Consider the following 19,501-nt stretch of genomic DNA (forward strand, 5'->3'; position numbering starts at 1 on the left):
CTTTTTCCACTTATGGAGTCAGCTATTACAAGGGGGCATAGCTTTAAATTAAGGGGGGGTAGGTATAGGACAGATGTTAGGGGTAGGTTCTTTACTCAGCGAGTCGTGAGTTCATGGAATGCCCTGCCAGTAGCAGTAGTGGACTCTCCCTCATTATGGGCATTTAAGCGGGCATTGGATAGGCATATGGAGGATAGTGGGCTAGTGTAGGTTAGGTGGGCTTGGATTGGTGCAACATCGAGGGCCGACTGGCCTGTACTGCGCTGTATTCTTCTATGTTCTATGTTCTGGGATTTGGCAAATCAAATGAATCAAAACCTGCAACCCATTCTAAGTGATTAAGATTTAACAGCAATCAAGGTTTGTTCAATACATCACATCAGTTGCATCACACTTTGATATTTTACTATAAATTCTGTGTCCTATGATCCTGCCCCACTAGCTACCTGATGAAGGAGTTTCTGAAAGTTTCTACTTCCAAATAAACCTGTTGAGTGATTTTTAACTTTATCCACCCCAGTCCAACACTGGCACCTTTGCATCAGTCTAATGGGATTGATAGTACATCTTGAGGTCAAATATGACACCAAGCCTTCAACCAATTTGGTTCAGTAGCAGATAGATGCCATATAGAGTCAGTGGTTAGGGTAAATCAGCATTTTAGAGTACAGAAATAAAAAAAACTGGATCAGTAAAAGTGAATCTTCACTGGTTCACGAGTGTTATTTAGTGAACAAAACTGGTGTTCATTACCGTGTTTTAACAATGTGTGACATCTGTTCAAATTAATGTGTCGACTCTCAAACTATCGAGCAAGCTTGTCATCATCACCTTCTGAAAGCCAATTGGAGATGGGCAATAAATGTCAGCAACACCAATGACCCAACAATAAAAAAAAGAAATTGCTGGCAAAGCTCAGCAGGTCTGACAGCATCTGTGGGAAGAAAGCAGGTTTATTTGGAAATACTAGCTTTCAGGGCGCTGCTCCTTCATCAGGTTACCACCACCTCGGTGTTTGCAAACTGGCAGCCGTGTTTGAAATCAGACAGAACAAGTGATCATTCTTCGAAAGGTTCGTTGGCCTGTGGCACGCATGGGATGTCCCAAGAACATGAAGGACTCTTGACAAAAGCGCATTCCTTCAATGTCTCCTTTGCGAAAATTACTCAGCAAAACATCTGAGCCTCAAAGGACCGAAACTGGTACTTTAATGATACAAAGCCTACGGAGAGAAAAAGTAAATCGTTATTTTAAAGTAAGGCAGAGCTCACTAATGAAGTGGTCTCAGCTGGCACAGTGGTTGGGCTGCAAATCCCATTTGAGGTGCTCGGTCTAGGCTCAGGATACGGTGTACCAACAACCAGGACAATCCCAACACCTCCAACCGTCGCCGCTGGTCCCGCCCACTAGACAGGTTCTTCTCTCATTGGTGAAACGTGGCGATTCTTTCTATCTCTTTGGCCATTTCCAATGTCAATCAAACCTAACAGTTGCGGTCAAAGTTTAATTCCCGTCATGCCTTTCGGAACCTTGTTGTCACAGTAACGCGAACCGGCCTGACTTTTCTCCTGAAGCCTCGGATTAACCAGCAGATTTCTTTTATTTTTAAATTCGTCGCTATGTGGTGCCGGGCTTCGGGTGTCCGAGCGGTAAATTTAGTCCCTGCCTTGTCAGGCTGCCGTACCCTCCATGTCGCCGCTGGGTTATCCGCCCAAGCCCAGCGACCGCAGAAAATGCCGGAGCCGGTAGAAATCCCCGGACTGGAGCCTATCACTTATTGGGACAGAATGCACTACGTGCCGGGCCTAGCCGACCCCAAATGCCCACCCTGGGACAGAGGATGGGAAGACCCGTGGCATCGCCGGGGTCCCAAATATGAGGAAATGCCGCTGTACAAGGAGAAGCCGTGTTTCACGTTTCACCAGAGAACTAAGATGTTGGAGGGTAAGGACAGGGCTGTTTGGCTACAAGAACACGATAGGTGGGAGCAAGAGTCAGCTATATCGTCTGTCATTACAGCCATGGCTGGGTTTGGGTTTTAACTCTGCTTTCCTGGTCATTTCCTATATCCCGCGTTCTCTGAGACACGAAAAATATATGTCTGCCCCAGCCTTTAACATACTAAACAATGGAAACTTCACTAACTTCAAGGAAAGATAATTGCTAATGTTCACAACACTGAGTGAAGAAGCTTCTCCTCATTTCAGTCCTAAATAATCGATTCTCATGTATGGAAATACGAATAGGGTACATAAGTATGTCATTCAAACCTGCTACACCACTTAGTAAGATCATGGTTGACTTGTTTACGTTTTGAAATACATTCCCATCAATTGATTCCCTTGCTGAACAATCCCAGATCTGCCTTGAGTGTCCAGTGATTCTGAGGAAGGGGTTCCAAAGTGCCTCAATTCTGAGGGAAAGATTTTATCTTTAGATTAGATTACTTACAGTGTGGAAACAGGCCCTTCAGCCCAACAAGTCCACACCGTCCCAGACCCATTCCCCTACATTTACCCTTACACCAAACACTACGGGAAACTTAACATGGTCAATTTACCTAACCTGCACATTTTTGGACTGTGGGAGGAAACTGGAGCACCCGGAGGAAACCCACGCAGACATGGGGAGAATGTGCAAACTCCACACACAGAGTTGCCTGAGGCAGGAATTGAACCTGGATCTCTGGTGCTGTGAGCCACCGTGCCACCCAACTTTCTCCTTGACTCTGTTCAAAAAGAGTGATCCCTAATTCTGTACTCACCCACAAGAGGAAACATTCTTTCCATATTCACCTTGTCAAGACTGTTCAGGATCTTATATACTTTAACCAAGTCACTCCTCCATTATTTAAACTCCAGTGGAAACAAGCCTATTCTGTCCAACCTCTCCTCTTAAAGTCAACTTACTCAATTCAAGTACTAAGCTAGTAAACTTCCTCTGAATTGCTTCCAGCTGATTATCATCCTTCCTTAAATAAGGAGAACAAAAACTGCAGACAATATTCAACATGAGGTTACCAGTGCCCTGCACAACTGAAGCATAACATCATTATTTTTATGTACAATTCCTCATTCTGTGACTGTGCCCCTGCATTTTAGATTCCCTGACCAGCAAAAGCAATCACTCAGCATTTACCCTGTCATGGCCTTTCAGAATTGTGTAATTTTGAATGAGATCCCCCCTCATACTTTTGAACTTGAGAATATAGACCTAATTTGTTCAGGCTGTCTCTCCAAACCAACAGATTCATTTAGTGAACATTTTCAGTACTTCCTCCAGCATGTAATTTCTTGTCCCTCCTTAACCAGTTCCTCAATGGGACAGCTTTTACTGCTGTGATTAGTTCAAGTTTCACTGCCCTGAGTGGCCATTTAGTACAGTTTGTGAAGCAAAGATTGGAGTCCAGCTTACCCCACTGAGTCGCAGATAGTTCCCCTCCTCTTTGATCAAGAGGCCCTCTTTATGATGCAATCTATGAACTTTGAGGGGAAAAAGGGACCAATTGAGAGATTGAATATGTTGAAGTTGTCTATTTCTGATTATGCAAAATACGGTGAATATTGGTTCAGAATTAGAGGCTTCAAATAGAATTGAATGTAAGACTAACCAATGACATTCTTCTCAGTACCCTATTCCAAGCTCTAAAGTTTGTCATAGCTTGCAGTCCCTCCATCTATGTACAGGGCAAACAAAATGATGCAAATTGGTGAGACATTATCACTTAGACTGTTTGTCTCCACAACACGGCTCACATCCAGTGATGCCAACCCCCATTTCATAAAGCGTGAGACCAACCCTAGGTCAAGAAACTTCGTATGAATTCATGAGAAGCTCATGTTTTCAACTTGAATCAACATGGATTCACAGATGTTTTTCAAACGTCAATCTCAAATTAGTCAGGACTGTATACAAAAACAAAATTTAAAGATTCTCAAAATGATTTTTAAAAAAACCTTTCCTGTTATTTTTGGTAAGATCATGGCTGGACTTAAGAGAAGAGGTTCACATGCCTCGTTTTGCAGCAAAAAACACTGAATGTAGAACATATGTTGGTGGACCTGGATAGTGAGCGGGGAATATTCATCTGCATAAGATTGCATTTGTGTATTTCAGTCTATTAGATTAATATAGCTCTGAAATTACTTTGGCTGCAAATATTAATTTTTAATTTTTTTAATAATTAGCATGCACATGCTCATTATATTTGTTATTTTTAAATGTACTTGTGGATAACTTGTTAGCTTATGAGTATTTATCTGCATTAATTATTGCTGCATTTATGTATCTCTATCACTTGTAAATGCAACTGTATGAAACTTTGTACCCTAAATCATCTGTAGTTTAATATTTTTAAAAATTTATCCACAGTTCTATTTCCCATATTTTTTTTCCCAAAATGTTTGATTCATTTCTGTTTTATACATTGCGACTTTGGGGAAGATTTGTAGCTTAGGTTGTGGATCAGGTCATAGGTTTGGTCGCTGAGCTGGCAGATTTGTTCTCTAATGTTTCATCACTACGCTCAGTAATATCATCAGTGAGCCTCCGATGGAGCGCTGGTGTTCTGTCCTGCTTGCTATTTATTTGTCTTCATTCGTTGTGGTGGGTAATATCACTTCCAATTCTGTTTCTGAGAGGTTGGTAAATGGGGTCCAACTTGATATGTTTGTTAATGGAGTTCCAGTTTGAATGCCAGACCTCTAGGAATTCTTGTGCGTGTCTTTGTTTAACCTGTCCCAGGATGGATGTATTGTCCCTGTCGGACTTGTGTCCCTCTTTGCCTATGTGTGTGGATACTAGTGATAGTCATGTCTTTTGGTGACTAGTTGCTGCTCATGTGTCCTGGTTGCTAGTTTCCTGCCCATTTGTCCAATGGAATGTTTGTTGCAGTCCTTGCAGGGTATTATGTATATAATGTTCGTTCTGCTGGTTGGTCGTACAGAGTCCTTTAAATTCATCAGGAGCTGTTTCAGAAAGGTGGTAGGTTTGTGGGTGATAATGATGTCTTGGGACCAGAGTAGTCTGGTCATCATCTCTGAGATGTCTTTACTGTATGGCAGGGTGGATAGAGTCTCTGGGCATGTTGTGCCTTCTTGTTTAGGTCTGTTGTGTGGGAATTGGGAATAGTGCTTATTGGCTACCCATTGTTCCTGAATATGTTGTATAGGTGTTTTTCCTTGGCTTCTCATAATTCCTGGATGATGCAGTGTCTTGTGGCTCGTTTAAATAATGTCCTGCTGCAGCTCCTTGTGTGTGTATTGGGATGATCCCTCCTGTATTTGAATATCTGGTCAGTGCATGTAGCTTTCCTGTAAATGCTGGTCTGCACCTCACTATTGGCTTTTCATTCTGCTCTGATGTCCAGGAAGGGGAGTTTGTTGTTGTTCTATTCCTCTTTGGTGAACATTTTACCGGTAAGGATGTTGTTCATGTGTTTGTGGATTTCTTTTAATTTGTTACGTTTCGTGATGACAAAGGCGTCATCCACATAGTGGACCCAAAGCTTGGGCTGGATCCTGGGAAGAGCTTTTCGTTCTAACTTCTGTGTTACTGCTGCTGCTGCTGCTGCTAAGAGTCCTGATATTGGTGATCCATAGGCATCCTGTTGATTTGTTTGTAGATATTGCTATTGAAGGTGAAGTGGGTTGTGAGGCACAGATCTACTAGTTTGAGGATGCTGTTCTTGCTGGTGGAGTTGGTGCTGTCAGGTGAGGTTATTAAAGTTTCCACAATAAATAATAGGACAGGGTATTGAAAGAGTCAGGGATATAATTTCAGACACAGCAGATAAGTGGTCATCTATGAGAAGAGGGGTGATCAAGGCAGGATTGAGTGTGTGGTACTTAAGTGTAGTATATGAAACAAAGGTAAATGAGCTTGCAGCTCAATTTTGTGGGTATGATGTGGATATCACAGGGACACAGTTGTTAGGGGAATCAGGGCTCAGAACTAAATGTTCAAGGATACATGTCCTATTGAAAGAACAGGCAAATGGGCAGAAGAGGGTGGAAATGAAATTAAATTGATAGTAAGAAATGATAATGGTTCAGAAAGCATAGAATCTGTATTGGAAGAGTTGAGGAACTGCAAAGAAAAGAGTATCCTGGGAGTTGTGTGAAAGTCTCTTAGCAATAGTCAGGGTATGGGGCAGAAAATAAATTAGGAGATAGAAAAGGCTTGTAAGAAAAGCACTATTATAATAATCATGGGGGACTTCAATATGCAAGTTGGTAGTAGATTCCAAGAAAAGAAATTCATGGAATGTCTACGAGATTGTGGCTTGTGGCAGAGCTCACTAGGGAACAGACAGTTTTGAATTTAGTGATGTGTAATGAGGCAGACTTGATTAGGGAGCTTAAGGTGATGGAATATGAGAAGTAATAACCAAAATATGACAGAATTCACCTTGCAGTTTACGAGGGTGAAGCTAGAATCAGATTAACAAGGTAACAATAAAGACATGATGGCCAAAAATTGTTGTAAGGGGAGACGAGTGAGGAAGACAGTGGAGCAGCAATTGCAGACGTTTCTGGGAGTGATTTGGGAGGCACAACATAGTTTCATTCCTAGAAAGAAGAAATGCACTAAGGGAGAACGAGACAATTATGGCTGACAAGGGACAGCATAAAAGCAGAAGAAAACTTGTGTAGGACATTGGTTGTGCAACTTTTGGAATATTGAATGCAATTCTGGTCTACCTCCTATTGGAAGGATGTTGTGAAACGTGAAAAGGTTCAGAAAAGATTTACAAGGATGTTGCCAGGGTTGGAGAATTTTGAACTACAGGGCGAGGCTGAATAAGCTGGGGCTGTTTTGCCTGGAGTGTCTGAGACTGAGGGATGACCTTTATAGAGGTTTATAAAATCATGATGGGCATGAATAGGAAACATAGACCTGGGGTGGAGGAGTACAAAACTAGAGAACATAGGTTTAGGATGAGAAGGGAAAGATTTAAAAGGGGCATAAAGGACAACTTTTCCACACAGTGGGAGGTGCGTGTATGGAACAAGCTGCCAGAGGAAGTGGTGGTGGTTGGTGCAAATACAACATCTAAAAGGCATCTGGATGGGTACATGATTAGGAAAGGTTTGGAGGGATATGGGCCAAGTGCAGACAAATGGGACTAGATTAGGTTAGGATATCTGGTCAGCATGGACGAGTTGGATCGACATGTTTGTTTCCAAGCTGTCCATCTCTGAGTCTATGTCCTGGTGTTTGAATGATTGACATTTAACCACCTCAACCATCTGTTCTGCTAGGCATGACTCCAAGGGAAACTCTCCAGGAAGCGTTTTCCCTTGAACCCATTGACTCCAGGTTTACTAGGTCTTTTTGATGCCATACTTGGTTTAATGCTGCGTTGATGTCAAGGGCAGTCACTTTCACATCATTTCTGAAGTTCAGCTCATTCATCCACATTTGAACCAAGGCTATAATGCTAACACAGCAGCAACCAAGTATTTCCTTTGCAGGTGCACTTGACAGCGCTGCTGAGGTCCCCTTCCATCAGTTTGCTGATTATCATTGTAAACTATAGGGTAGCAATTGGCTGGGTTGGATTTGCCCTGCCTTTTGTGTACCTACCTGGCAATTTTCTTAATTGTCAGGTGGATGCTAGAGATGTAGCTAGACTGGAAGAACTTGGCTAGGGTCACTACTAGTTCTGAACAGAAGTCTTCGTTTACATTGCATGAATGTTTTCAGAACCTATAGACTTTGTGCATCCAGTGTCAGCCACTTATTAATAATGTGAAGTGAATCAAATTGTTTGAAGGACCACAGGAAGGGCCAAGATGAATCATTTACTGGATACTTTTGGCTAAAGATGGTTGCAAATAAATTTCAATCTTGTTTTTTTGCACTGGTGTGTTGGGGCTCAGTTTTGAAGATCTTAGCAAGGTGTTCTAATGGTTGCTTGATTATCCATCAGCATGCATGACTGGATGTGGCAAAAGTGCAGAGCTTAGATCCGATCTAAGGATTGCTTCCTTAGTGTGCCTACTGCTTTCCATTCGATTTTGCTGTAAACATTTTGTACTTTCAGACTTAGGCTACCATGTAGCTTTGTGAAGCAATCTTTTAAATTCTTATGAATTCTGTTTCTAATTTGTCTGTAAAAAAGCTTTTATTCAATAATTGACAGTGAACAATACTGTGGGAAATTTATTAGTATATATCAATGAAATCATTCTTGCTAACTGAAATAGTGTGGCTTTTTTTAAAATTTGCACTTATTAGGATTTATTTTTTATTTCCAGGTGTTAAACAAGCTCTTTGGCTGACCAAATCTAAATTAATAGAGGGTCTTCCTAAGCAGATACTAAGGATAGCTGCAGATTCTGCAAATTATATTGAGGACCAGGATGAGAGGGTTAAGGCAGCTATCAGTCATGCTCGTTTTTGGAGCACCACTGAAATTCGTCCTAAAAGAAATCGGTTTTGGTAAGCAGAAATATATTGTCATTAACATTAAAGCTGGAATTTTAGATGTGTAGTTCTTGAGAAATTCTACATGGTCAATGGTAAAAATGATGGAATTCTTACCAAAAATGAAAGAGATATTCCTGATAGTATTTGAAACTTTCCAGTCTGAAGAGGCAGCACTTTCAAGGAAGGAAAACATAATACTTGCTGTAATATGTTTGTAGTGTAGGATAAAGTGGATGGTTGGTGGAACTTCTAGACCATACGAGAAATCTAGAAATTGAGTCTAACATAATAGTATTGCATTAAAAACCCTTCACTTTCTGCAGTTTCCCTGCAGAAAGTGAAGGGTTTTTAATGTAATACTATTTGTAGTCTGATATTGAATTCTTAACAAGATTTATTTGTTAAAAGGCTGCCAACTTTGTATTAACTGGTACATTAATTTATCATGTTTTGTTATGTAAAGTCCATAGGTAAAGCCTGAGATACGGCATGACTACAGGCTGAATTTGTATTTAAAATGTTATGTTTAAAATCGTTTTGCACTATATTTGATCCTAGCCAAGATGACAGTTAAATATAATGCAATATTCTTAGTGGGCGGCACAGTGGCTAGCACTGCTGCCTCACAGCGCCAGAGACCCGGGTTCAATTTCCGCCTCAGGCGACTGACTGTGTGGAGATTGCACATTCTCCCAGTGTCTGCATGGGTTTCCTCCCACAGTCCAAAAATGTGCGGGTTAGGTGAATTGGCTATGCTAAATTGCCCGTAGTGTTAGTGAAGGGGTAAATGTAGGGGAATGGGTCTGGGGGGTTGCGCTTCGGTGTGGACTTGTTGGGCCGAAGGACCTGTTTCCACACTGTAAGTAATCTAATCTAATCTTAAATTTGAGCTGCTTTTATATTGTTATTGTGTTGGTGGCCATTTTGTTAAATTAATTTCATTGGATTTTTTTAAACCAGTTACCAGGAAAGACTTGCTTTTACTTACGGATATATCTCCATTTTGCAGTAAAATACTGTTCCAGTGATGTGATCCTGGATATGCCCTGATTCTATTTACAAATCATTACCATGTTCTTATGTTGTAACCTTAGACATCACTGGTAAAGACAGTCTGTGCATATGCTGAATATGTGGAGACACGTTTCTAACCAATATGCAGTGACACCAACTAACTTTTTCAACAGATCCAATGCCAATTTAAAGCATTGATGACTTAAATCTGATGCTTTGCTAGTTCATGCTGCAGAGCATGATTGCCCATTTGGTTTAGGTCCATTATCTCAATAATGGTACCAGTTAGGAATCAGTAAACTATATTCCTGATCACTTTGTCTGGGTGCTAAATTAATTAATTTCATATTGAACTGGAAAAATAGGAAACAACTACATTTAGTAGCAATACAGTAATACACAGCTCACACAACGTAAGGAATACAAGACACTGTGTAGTCTCCATCCTCCTTTCTGACTCAGTCACATCTCTTATTTCCTTCCATCCCTGAATCATGATTCTGCCTTTCCCTTTGTTCTTTCATGCTGTTCTTTCCTTGGTTTCCATCATGAGAGTCTGGTGCACATGCATAGATATTCCTGATGCCTTTCCACACAACAGTTATAAGAGCAGAAGGAAGCAGAAACAGTGTTTTCCCTCCTCTTCCTTTCCTGGTTATTGGCTGGGTGGCTGTGCCCTAACATAATTCCTTATGGGTTCTAAAATTGAAGAATAGTAGAGTTAGATATCAATCTTTTTACATCAACCCAGCCCATATTGAAAGAAAAATAATGTTTATACAGCACTTTAAAAGTAAATAATTAACTGTAAAATGGTAACAGTTTTAATATGGAAACCCTGGCAGCAAATTTGCACAAACAGCAATGAGTTAATCAATCATCAGATAACGTTTTAATTAAATGATAAATATTTGCCTGAACACTAAGAATATTCTTCTTTGAATTGTGGCAGTCGATATGAAACTGTTTAATATCTCAACCAAAAAAGGCACCCTCCAGTAAATAACACTTCCTGTTCTGCAATTGAGTGTCAGCCTAGATTTTGTGCTCAACATTTTGGTGCGGGACTTGAACCCCATAGTCTTCTCAGACCAAAGTGTGCACTGCTAAACCATGGCTAACAGCTGGTGAAATAAGCTCTTGACGCACTTGTAATCTAAGAGAAATGTTTTCTCAGTCTTGACCTAGTTGTTAGCAAAACCCATGGCACAGACTTTTTAAACTCCCTCTGAAAGATTGCATACTTGTAACATAAATTGAATATTTCACATCCAGTTTTATTGGGAATAATTATTCTGAGTTCAGTATTCTGCAGAGAAAGCTTCAGATCTTCATCTAGTTGGATAGATATTTTCTTATGACTGGAGCAGGTCAGACTTGAATTTTGCCCCTTGTCTATAATTAGGAACACTACCATTGCACCACAAAAAAATTAGTGAAAACTCAACAGCTTTATATAATCTGAGGAGAAACCAGCATGGATCTAGTTGGATATATTGATCTTAGAATGTATAACAACATTTAATAAGGATACTGTACCTTACTCCTCTCCATTTTCTGTCTAACCTTTGTGTTTCATTTTCAGCCCTGTATTGCTGCAGAACCTCTTACACTTATGCAGGATCTTGCAGCCCCGATTTCCTGCACTTGGAAACAGGACACTGGCTGAAAATTACCGTGTGACTGCAATGTGGGAGAGAGGTTTGCCAATGTGACTTCTGTTTAAGTAGTAATGTGTAAAAATGTCTTTGTCCTTTCTCTTCAATGGTAAAAGCCATGAATACTCTATACTAGGTCGCACAAATGTAACACTCATTGGCTTAATTTCTAATAAAATAATTGTTTTGCCCGTTTGTGGAAACTTCCAACAATATATAATCATAGAATCTTAAGCACAGAGTGTTTGGTTCTTTGGCCGAGGCTTCATACAAGAAGCAATTTGCACACACCAACTTCCGCAAACACAAAGTTTATTGAAGCTTGTAGAAGTTAGGTGACCGCTCTGACACTCTTCACTGGTTGTGCGAAGTCAAGTCAAAATGAGGCCTCTTCCTCTTCCCCATATCCTACCACTGTACTTGGGGTAGTGTGTGGTTGAGGTCATCCTCGGAGATAACGTAAATGTCAATGCCCTAATCCTGGGAATAATTAGACTCAGTGATTCCCCAAGATAATGCAAGTATGTTATGCCCTAGCTTTGGGGGATGGCTCTGAAAGCATTTCTGAATGGAAGGGACTGAATGAGAGTTTAATTTGATGATAGCAGGAGAGTAGTAGTAAGTGGCTGGCTAAATAAAGTGAGTCATCCACACCCACTTCCAAAATGTTCAGCTACTGGAGAAAGACAGAACAATTTAATGCAATGTTAAAAGATTAATGTCCAGAGAGATGGTACAATTTAATCTTTTAAAATTACACAAGGAGGCTATATGCTTGTCATAGGTCTTTGAAACATCTCTCAATTTAGTCATAAAAACTTCTGACTTAGACATTTTAAAGTACATCTCCAGTTGCCTTTCAGAGTGGTAAGAATATCTGCTTTTATCCATTCTTTCAGGTTGTTTGTTCCATGTCGTAATGTGTGGATAAAGATTCCTTTTCATTTTCCCTCTCGTCTACTGTAACATGCAAGGGAAATTTGTTGGAAACACATCTTTGATGTAACGTTTCCTTTGGGACCTGGCGATCTCCTTCGGATAATCCGCTTTTCGGATAATCGAGTTTCCTCTGTTGTTTTGAGCATCAACTGTTGCACAGTTGGCGGCACCTTTGCCTCTGGATTGCAAACATGTGGATTCAGCTTCACTCCAGTTTAGTACTAGGGAAGAACTGCAGTTGCAAAGGTGCTACCTTAATTGAGGCTTCATCTGCATGCTTGAGTGGATGTAAATGATCCTCATTTGCAGTTAGTGTCTTTTAAAAAGTCTGTCTGAAACCAGCCTATGAATTATCACATTAATGTGACATAAGCCTGTCTTTATAACGCAACAGTAATTGTAATTATTAGTGATGTTCCAAAATGTAAATAAATGCCAGTACATTTGGTTGATCTTCTAATAAGATTAATGTTTTCATGCTGAATTTACATTTTGCAGTTCAACCAAAAATAAGCAATTTAACTCAAAGAAAAAGTGGGTTTGAACTTTACATTCGTCTGTAGCGCTTGTGGTCACTTAATAAAAAAAAAAAATCAAGCAACTGAAAAAAAATTACTTTTTGCTCAGGTTGAAGTTGTCAGCAAATGGTTAACTGGAAATGATCAAAACTGCATCCATCTTGTTTCAGATGTCTATGTATTCTGTTCATTTTGCATATTATTTTTGTACTCCTCTTTCAAATGCACATGATTGAGAGGGGATAGTATTTAACTACAGACCTTCTGATAAGCAAATGGAACATAGTGGTTAGCACATGGATTGATGACTGTTAAATTTCTTTGCAGAATCTGACCTTTTCCGGATTAGTGGTTTAAATGGAATCCTCCTGAGTAGTAAGCAACCTTTACCAACAGGAGCAGGAAAAGAAGAGATATTAAGCACTGAAAGTTATGTCCTTCCAACCTTCTATCCCATCTCTCCTAACATTGACTTGCAACAAACTAATATCTATGAAATACATAATGATACAGGTAAGTTTTTGATACATTAGCTATTATGCAGCTTAACACCACTCATTTTTGGAATTGGCAAAACACTGAGCACCCTTTTTTTTTGTTGATTGATTGAAGGGACTAAATGGAAGGAATGAAATATCTCATGGTGCTGAAAAAGATATGGTTAATCAAATCAATTAGTTCAATTGAATGAAATATTGTTTGTGACATGAATTTTTATATCAAGCATTCCAAAGTCAATGTGGTTTACATATAAGAGTTTTTTGAGGAAGATTAGGACTTCTACATTACTCTTACCCATTTACAATTTTTATTAATTGTGTTGGTACAGGCTTCCGTGATGGGTACCCTTTTCCTCACGCGCACACACTGTATTTTACAGAGTGTTCTGCTCATACAGCTAGGTTCAAACCTGAGCCACTGAGGGCGAAGATGATCATGTTCACATTTGCAAATGCTTTTGCAAGGGCCAAGCTGCTATATGGTGTAAGTATTTACTTCATTTGGTAACTAATGAAGTAGCAATTCCATTTAACTTCAACTCAGTGTCATTGGTATTAGACAATATTGTAGAACAAGCACTTTGCAAATTTGTTTCTCTAACTCTTTCCAAAGAAATGAGAGTTGCAAAAGCTATAGAGACACCAAGAACCCCTATATTGACAAGCACTCAGTGTTAACACTAAAGAGGGACGAAATTCTGAAATGTGTTCAGAACAATTGTCTCAGTCTGCTTAATGGATTTATTTTTTTGCATCTACTAACAACTGGCTGTAGGAACAGGCTGTGATTGGATGAAACCCTTGGCCTTGGATAAAAAGGAAAACAGTGATTCAGAAAAGTATTCCCAGTGGGACAAAAATAGAATTGGATTTTTCCAAAAGTACATGCATAATTTATCCTAACATAGTTCTAATGCACTGAGCAGATCAAGCATTGTATATGTATATATATTTATATTCAGTTGCTAATGGTGTAATATTTTAAAGGGAACTTTGAAGCAAATGCCTGCCTTCTCTTTTCACATAAATGAATATAGCTGAAAGTCCAGAATCCTGTTTATTGCACTGATTGTTTGAGGTAAATGTGGACAACACCAGCAGGTGGGGAGTTAAGGTTGGCAAATGTGAAAAGTGAGAGTTAGTCCTGACTCAGAAATAAAATTCATTATAAGCAGGAAACAAATAACCAGTCTGCAACAATTTTTTACTGAATTCTGTAAAATCTGGAAAATCAGTCATTGCAATGTCTGTACATTCCTTTACAAATTGGTGACTGCTCAATAGCCTGATCTACTTTTTTTGTAATGTTTTATGACAATTAATCAATTCCCAGTAACTTGAAACTGGAGACTTTCCTCCATCATCTTTAACCATAGATTATAATTGCTGCTGTGTTACTGAAGCTTGGACTGGCATGATACCACAAGGTGCAACTGCAAGTGCACACACTCCAATTAGATAAACATCTTGATTTATTGTTTTATTTCACAGGAAGAGCCAAAGGTGCTGGATAATCCTATCACAGTACAATGCATTGCCACAAATGGAAGGATGTTCCAATTCCTGGTATTGCAGTTAAATACCACAGATCTGCAATCATCAAATGATGGTGTAAAAAACCTAATTTGGCTAGATCAAGATCAGCTACTATATGACTATGCAAAGTGCCTCCCGGTAATCAGAAAGAAAATGATACAGGTGAGTACAGTTTGAACTTTGGCAAATTGTTCCTTAAAAGGCAGTGACATATTTTGTATCAGTAGTTCCCTGCCTGCATGTTGATGTCTGCATCTACAGAGAGTCTTCCTGTTGGGCTGCTCAGTTAATGTTGACAAATGAGTTCCTGTGTCACACCCTATTCCACATATTACATCATTGACTGAGTTTATTTCACTACAATGACTGTGATCAACTGAGACCAGAAACAAACTAATTGTACATGACACTAGGTAACTTAGCTCAATTTTATTGGTCCAATAAATGTGGACTCTAAGTAAGGCTCGAAGTAAGCTTTTTTTGTTGCTAGCATAGTATTACCCAGTAGGAGAAAGTGAGGTCTGCAGATGCTGGAGATCAAAGTTGAAACTTTATTGCTGGAACAGCACAGCAGGTCAGGCAGCATCCAGGGAACAGGAGATTTGACGTTTCGGGCACAGGCCCTTCTTCAGGAATGAGCAGAGAGTGTTCAGCAGGAGAAGATAAAAGGTAGGGAGGAGGGACTTGGAGGAGGGGCGTTGGAAATGTGATAGGTGGAAAGAGGTCAAGGTGAGGGTGATAGGTCGGAGTAGGGTGGAGGCGGAGGGGTCAGGAAGAAGACTGCAGGTCAGGAAGGCGGTGCCGGGCTGGAGGGATTCGGCTGAGACAAGGTGGGGGGAGGGGGGATGAAGAAACTGGTGAGGTCCAAGTTCATCCCCTGTGGTTGGAGTGTTCCCAGTCGGAAGATAAGACGCTCCTCCTCCGACTGTCGGGTTGTTGTGGTTTGGCGGTGGATGAGTCCAATGACCTGCATATCCTCGGTGGAGTGGGAGGGGGAGTTGAAATGCTGTGCTACAGGTTGGTTGGGTTAGTTCGTCCGGGTGGCCCAGAGGTGCTCTCTGAATCGCTCCGCAAGTAGGCGGCCATTACCCAGTAGGCAAGTTTCACAGTAAATGAATTGGATTGTTTTAACAATGAACAAAAGTTATCTCCAATATTTTATTCATTTAAAGTTTATGGACATCACTGTCCAAGTTCAATATTTATTACCCATCCTAAATTGTCCTGGAGAACGTAATGGGGACCTGTTGTCTTGAATACAACATGTGGCTTGCTAGGTTCTTTCAGAAGATAATAAAAAGGCAATCATATTGCTGTGGGTCTGAGGTTACAGGAGGGCCAGACTGGTTAAAGATGAGGGTAAAACAAGTATTTTACAACACTAGTGGTTTCACAGTTAACATTCCCACTACCAGTTTTTAAGTAGTGTTTCCAATTAGATAAATTAAACTCCCAGCTACCATGGTGGTGGGATTTAAACTCAGTTGAAAGTTTATGCAATTCAGCCTCTGAATTGCGAGTCTCAATTGTATGGTGCAGGAAGCTAATCAGCTCACCTCTTTACTGGATTTCTGAGCACTGTAATTTTCCCTGTAAGCCTGCACATTGTTTCTATTTAAATCCACCAAATCTTTGTTATGAGGTTGGGGATTCATTTTACACCATTGTGCCGTCCTTTACTGTAGACAATCAATAGGGACCTGTCAATTAGAGGGAAAATAGAATTGTATTTGGGGCTGACCTCAAGGGAACCCACAACATTAGGAGTGACCGTAATCATTCCAATGCCCTCAAACACTCTATTGAAACTGCCTCCATTACATTCCAGGCAGTGTGTTCTGTAGCCCTACTTACTGTGGACAAAAATTGCTTTCTTGCCTCACATTTTGCTTCTGTTTCTCAACCTGTTTACAAGTTGGATCGGTTTCTCCCAACCCACTCTGTCAGACCCCTCATGATTATGGTGAAAGAATGTGAAGGTTTATGAGAATGGTTACAAGTCACTTATATTTTGGGCAAAAAAATTATGGCTGTGGCACTTTACTAATTGTGTTGCCATCCTGGCAATGCCCCCATACCCATCTGGCACCCTCTCAGCATCCTAACCTTATGTACTTACCATTTGATAATAGTTGCCAAAGATCCAGAATTACAGTCAGCCACTAAGTTCCAACACACAGCAGGGAGTGTAGTTAGCTTTTCCCAACAGTTCTGCACAGAGAACAAGCTGCCTGAGTGGAGTATGGCTCCACAATTCTGAAGGAGCCTGTTTGTCTTCCACAAAAGAACAAGAGTGGCAATCTGCACAAGATCAGCACTCCTTGGAAACTCTAGCTCCTTATGTATTCAGCTTGTTCTCAACTGTACTTACTACCTGACAACTGTTATAAGCACATATTTTTAAAATTTTTGTCACCTAGACAGCTCTGGATTCGTTTACCTTCACTGTGCACAAACCATTTCGTCTTGAAAGACAGCACACTGTTTGGCTCCTGTTTATTGCTGACAACCTTTGGTTTCAGGTTATCAGGCCCAACTCTGTTCTTGTCCCATTCAAATCCACTCGCTGCAAGTTAATTATTTTTACTCTAGATTGATCACTGTCATTTTCTACCAATATCCTAGATCTTATGATACACTGATCACTTCCCACTTCCCCTAGATGTTTTCCAACAAGGAGAAGGAAAGTCATTCAAGTCACACTGGGGAATTGATACATACTGCTGTAGAAAATTGTCCTAAACGCTTAGAGGTGGTTCAGTGGTTATCACTGCTGCCTCACAGCACCAGGGTCCCAGGTTCAATTCCAGCCTCGGGCAACTGTGTGGAGTTTGCACATTCTTCCAGTGTCTCTGTGGGATTCCTCCCACAATACAAAGATGTACAGGTCAGGTGAATCAGCCATGCTAAATTGCCCATAGGTTAGGTGCGTTAGGCAGAGGGAGAAGGGTCTGGTTGAGTTACTCTTTGGAGGGGTAGTATGGACTTGTTGGGCTGAAGGGCCTGTTTCCACACTGTAGGTAATCTAATCAAAATCTAAACAATCTAGGACTGCTTGTCCATCACTGTCCTTCACAGTACCACAGTCCCTGATAATTAAAGTCCTGCTTTATTCTCTGATATTTACACCTCTTGTAATTTTCTTCCCCCAGCTGGCTTGTATATGCTACTGAACAATGTATTGAACTTCCTTATTGTTTTGCTCTAGCTCAGCCAAATCATGTCTGTCCTTGAATTCTCAATCCACTGCAGTGCTCTCCTTAACCAAAAATGGCATCTTCTCTTGGTTTTTATTTAAAACCAGTTTCCAAACCTTGTAATCAAGAATATTTAGCACTATGGTCTCTTCCTCCTTAGGCCAAGTCTCAGTTACTGCCATATTATAATACCATTAGGCAATCTTGTACCTCTAACTCGGGAATTTGTGCTGCAGACGTTTCGTCCCCTGTCTAGGTGACATCCTCAGTGCTTCCGGTTGTCAGTTCCAGCTGTCCGCTGCAGTGGTCGGTATATTGGGTCCAGGTTGATGTGTTTGTTGATGGTATCTGTGGATGAGTGCCATGCCTCTAGGAACTCCCTGGCTGTTCTCTGTTTGGCTTGTCCTATAATAGTGTTGTCCCAGTCGAACTCATGTTGCTTGTCATCTGCGTGTGTCGCTACTAAGGATAGCTGGTCGTGTCATTTCATGGCTAGTTGGCGTTCATGGATACGGATCGTTAGCTGTCTTCCTATTTGTCCTATGTAGTGTTTTGTGCAGTCCTTGCACGTTGACCGGGACCCAATATACCGGCCACTGCAGCGGACAGCTGGAACTGACAACCGGAAGCAGCAGAGACAAACCACTATAAATGCCAAAGGAAACATCACAGAAGACTCCCAAGCACTGAGGATGTTACCTAGACAGGGGACGAAACGTCTGCAACACAAATTCCCAGCTTGGCGAACAGAATCACAACGACGAGCACCCGAGCTATAAATCTTCTCACAAACTTTGAACCTCTAACTCCCTAGTCTTAGTAACTATTCTATTCATTCACATAGATGAAATGTAACCTCATATTAGACTTCATTACTTTGTAATATTCTGTCCGGGTTCACACACCCTAACAACACAAGCAAAGCTTGCTCGCTCTTCCTCTTCCCCCCCTCCCCCCAAAAGGAAGTCAGCACCTATACTATTGAAGCAGAACCAGAATTATCTCCCCAGAGACTGTTCTGGTGTTCCAGGAATCTAAAGCTCTCCCTCCTGAACCACCTTTGCATTTGCGCATTCGTCTGTCTGACCTTCTATTTCTGTACTCACTTGGAATGCTCATTAATTTGGTCTAATAACAACCCCATGAATGTAATTTAGAAAAAAATATACAGTAGCCGATCAGCTTGTGTTCAGAGACTGAAGGTTTCTTTTCCCTAGGTTCCTGCGGGGCTGTCTGGATATTGTCCAGAGACATTCAGTAAGTTCCTTGCCATGTACTTGCATGGTGCTGTGTAGAACCACATGGACAACAGAGCAGTGCTATCGCAAAGAGTTGTTACATACCTGGTGGTATCAGGAAAACAAAGGATCTTCGTTGGATACCAGAAATGGTACAAACTGTAAACATATACAAAGTCATTGTTATTTCCAATTGAAGCAAATGTATTATGTTCAGAAGTATTATTCGATTCATAATTAGGAATTTATATGAATAATACTACTTCATTAAAAATATTTTTTCACAATCTGTTTAATGCTCATCTGTATTATACCCAATTTCAAAGAAAGCATGTACACTACAGAAATTATGCACCAATCAAGTGTCAAAATGCACTTTTTTTGTCCTTTTAAGTAAATGATTTGAATGAGAATTTAGGAAGCATGGTTAGTAAGTTTGCGGATGACACTAAAATTGGTGGTATAGTA

General features: G+C 40.5%; 2 protein-coding genes across 3 annotated transcripts in view; one reads left to right on the forward strand and one right to left on the reverse strand.

Moving 5' to 3' along the window:
* Positions 1-1,420, reverse strand: part of LOC122554510 (NADH-cytochrome b5 reductase-like) — a 31,714-nt gene extending 30,294 nt beyond the window's left edge. For both annotated transcript variants that reach the window (XM_043699643.1, XM_043699642.1), the window contains exon 1: positions 1,272-1,420. The gene's annotated coding sequence lies outside the window, so the exon portion shown is untranslated. The remainder of the gene's footprint in view (positions 1-1,271) is intronic.
* Positions 1,421-1,506: 86 nt separating this feature from the next.
* On the forward strand, positions 1,507-19,283 carry mrpl37 (mitochondrial ribosomal protein L37). Its single transcript, XM_043699640.1, has 7 exons — positions 1,507-1,944; positions 8,262-8,445; positions 11,033-11,148; positions 12,890-13,075; positions 13,392-13,546; positions 14,554-14,760; positions 19,013-19,283. The coding sequence occupies exons 1-7, from the start codon at positions 1,620-1,622 to the stop codon at positions 19,088-19,090; spliced, it is 1,251 nt and encodes a 416-aa protein (XP_043555575.1). The 5' UTR covers positions 1,507-1,619; the 3' UTR covers positions 19,091-19,283.
* Positions 19,284-19,501: the final 218 nt, after the last annotated feature.

The sequence above is a fragment of the Chiloscyllium plagiosum genome, chromosome 11 (assembly GCF_004010195.1).
Source record: "Chiloscyllium plagiosum isolate BGI_BamShark_2017 chromosome 11, ASM401019v2, whole genome shotgun sequence".
NCBI lineage: Eukaryota > Metazoa > Chordata > Chondrichthyes > Orectolobiformes > Hemiscylliidae > Chiloscyllium > Chiloscyllium plagiosum.

Coding starts and splice junctions, on each gene's coding strand:
- mrpl37 (XM_043699640.1), top strand. CDS start 1,620: ATGTGGTGCCGGGCTTCGGGTGTCCGAGCGGTAAATTTAGTCCCTGCC. Junction 8,446..11,032: donor CCTAAAAGAAATCGGTTTTG/GTAAGCAGAAAT, acceptor TTTCATTTTCAG/CCCTGTATTGCTGCAGAACC. Junction 14,761..19,012: donor TCAGAAAGAAAATGATACAG/GTGAGTACAGTT, acceptor TCTTTTCCCTAG/GTTCCTGCGGGGCTGTCTGG.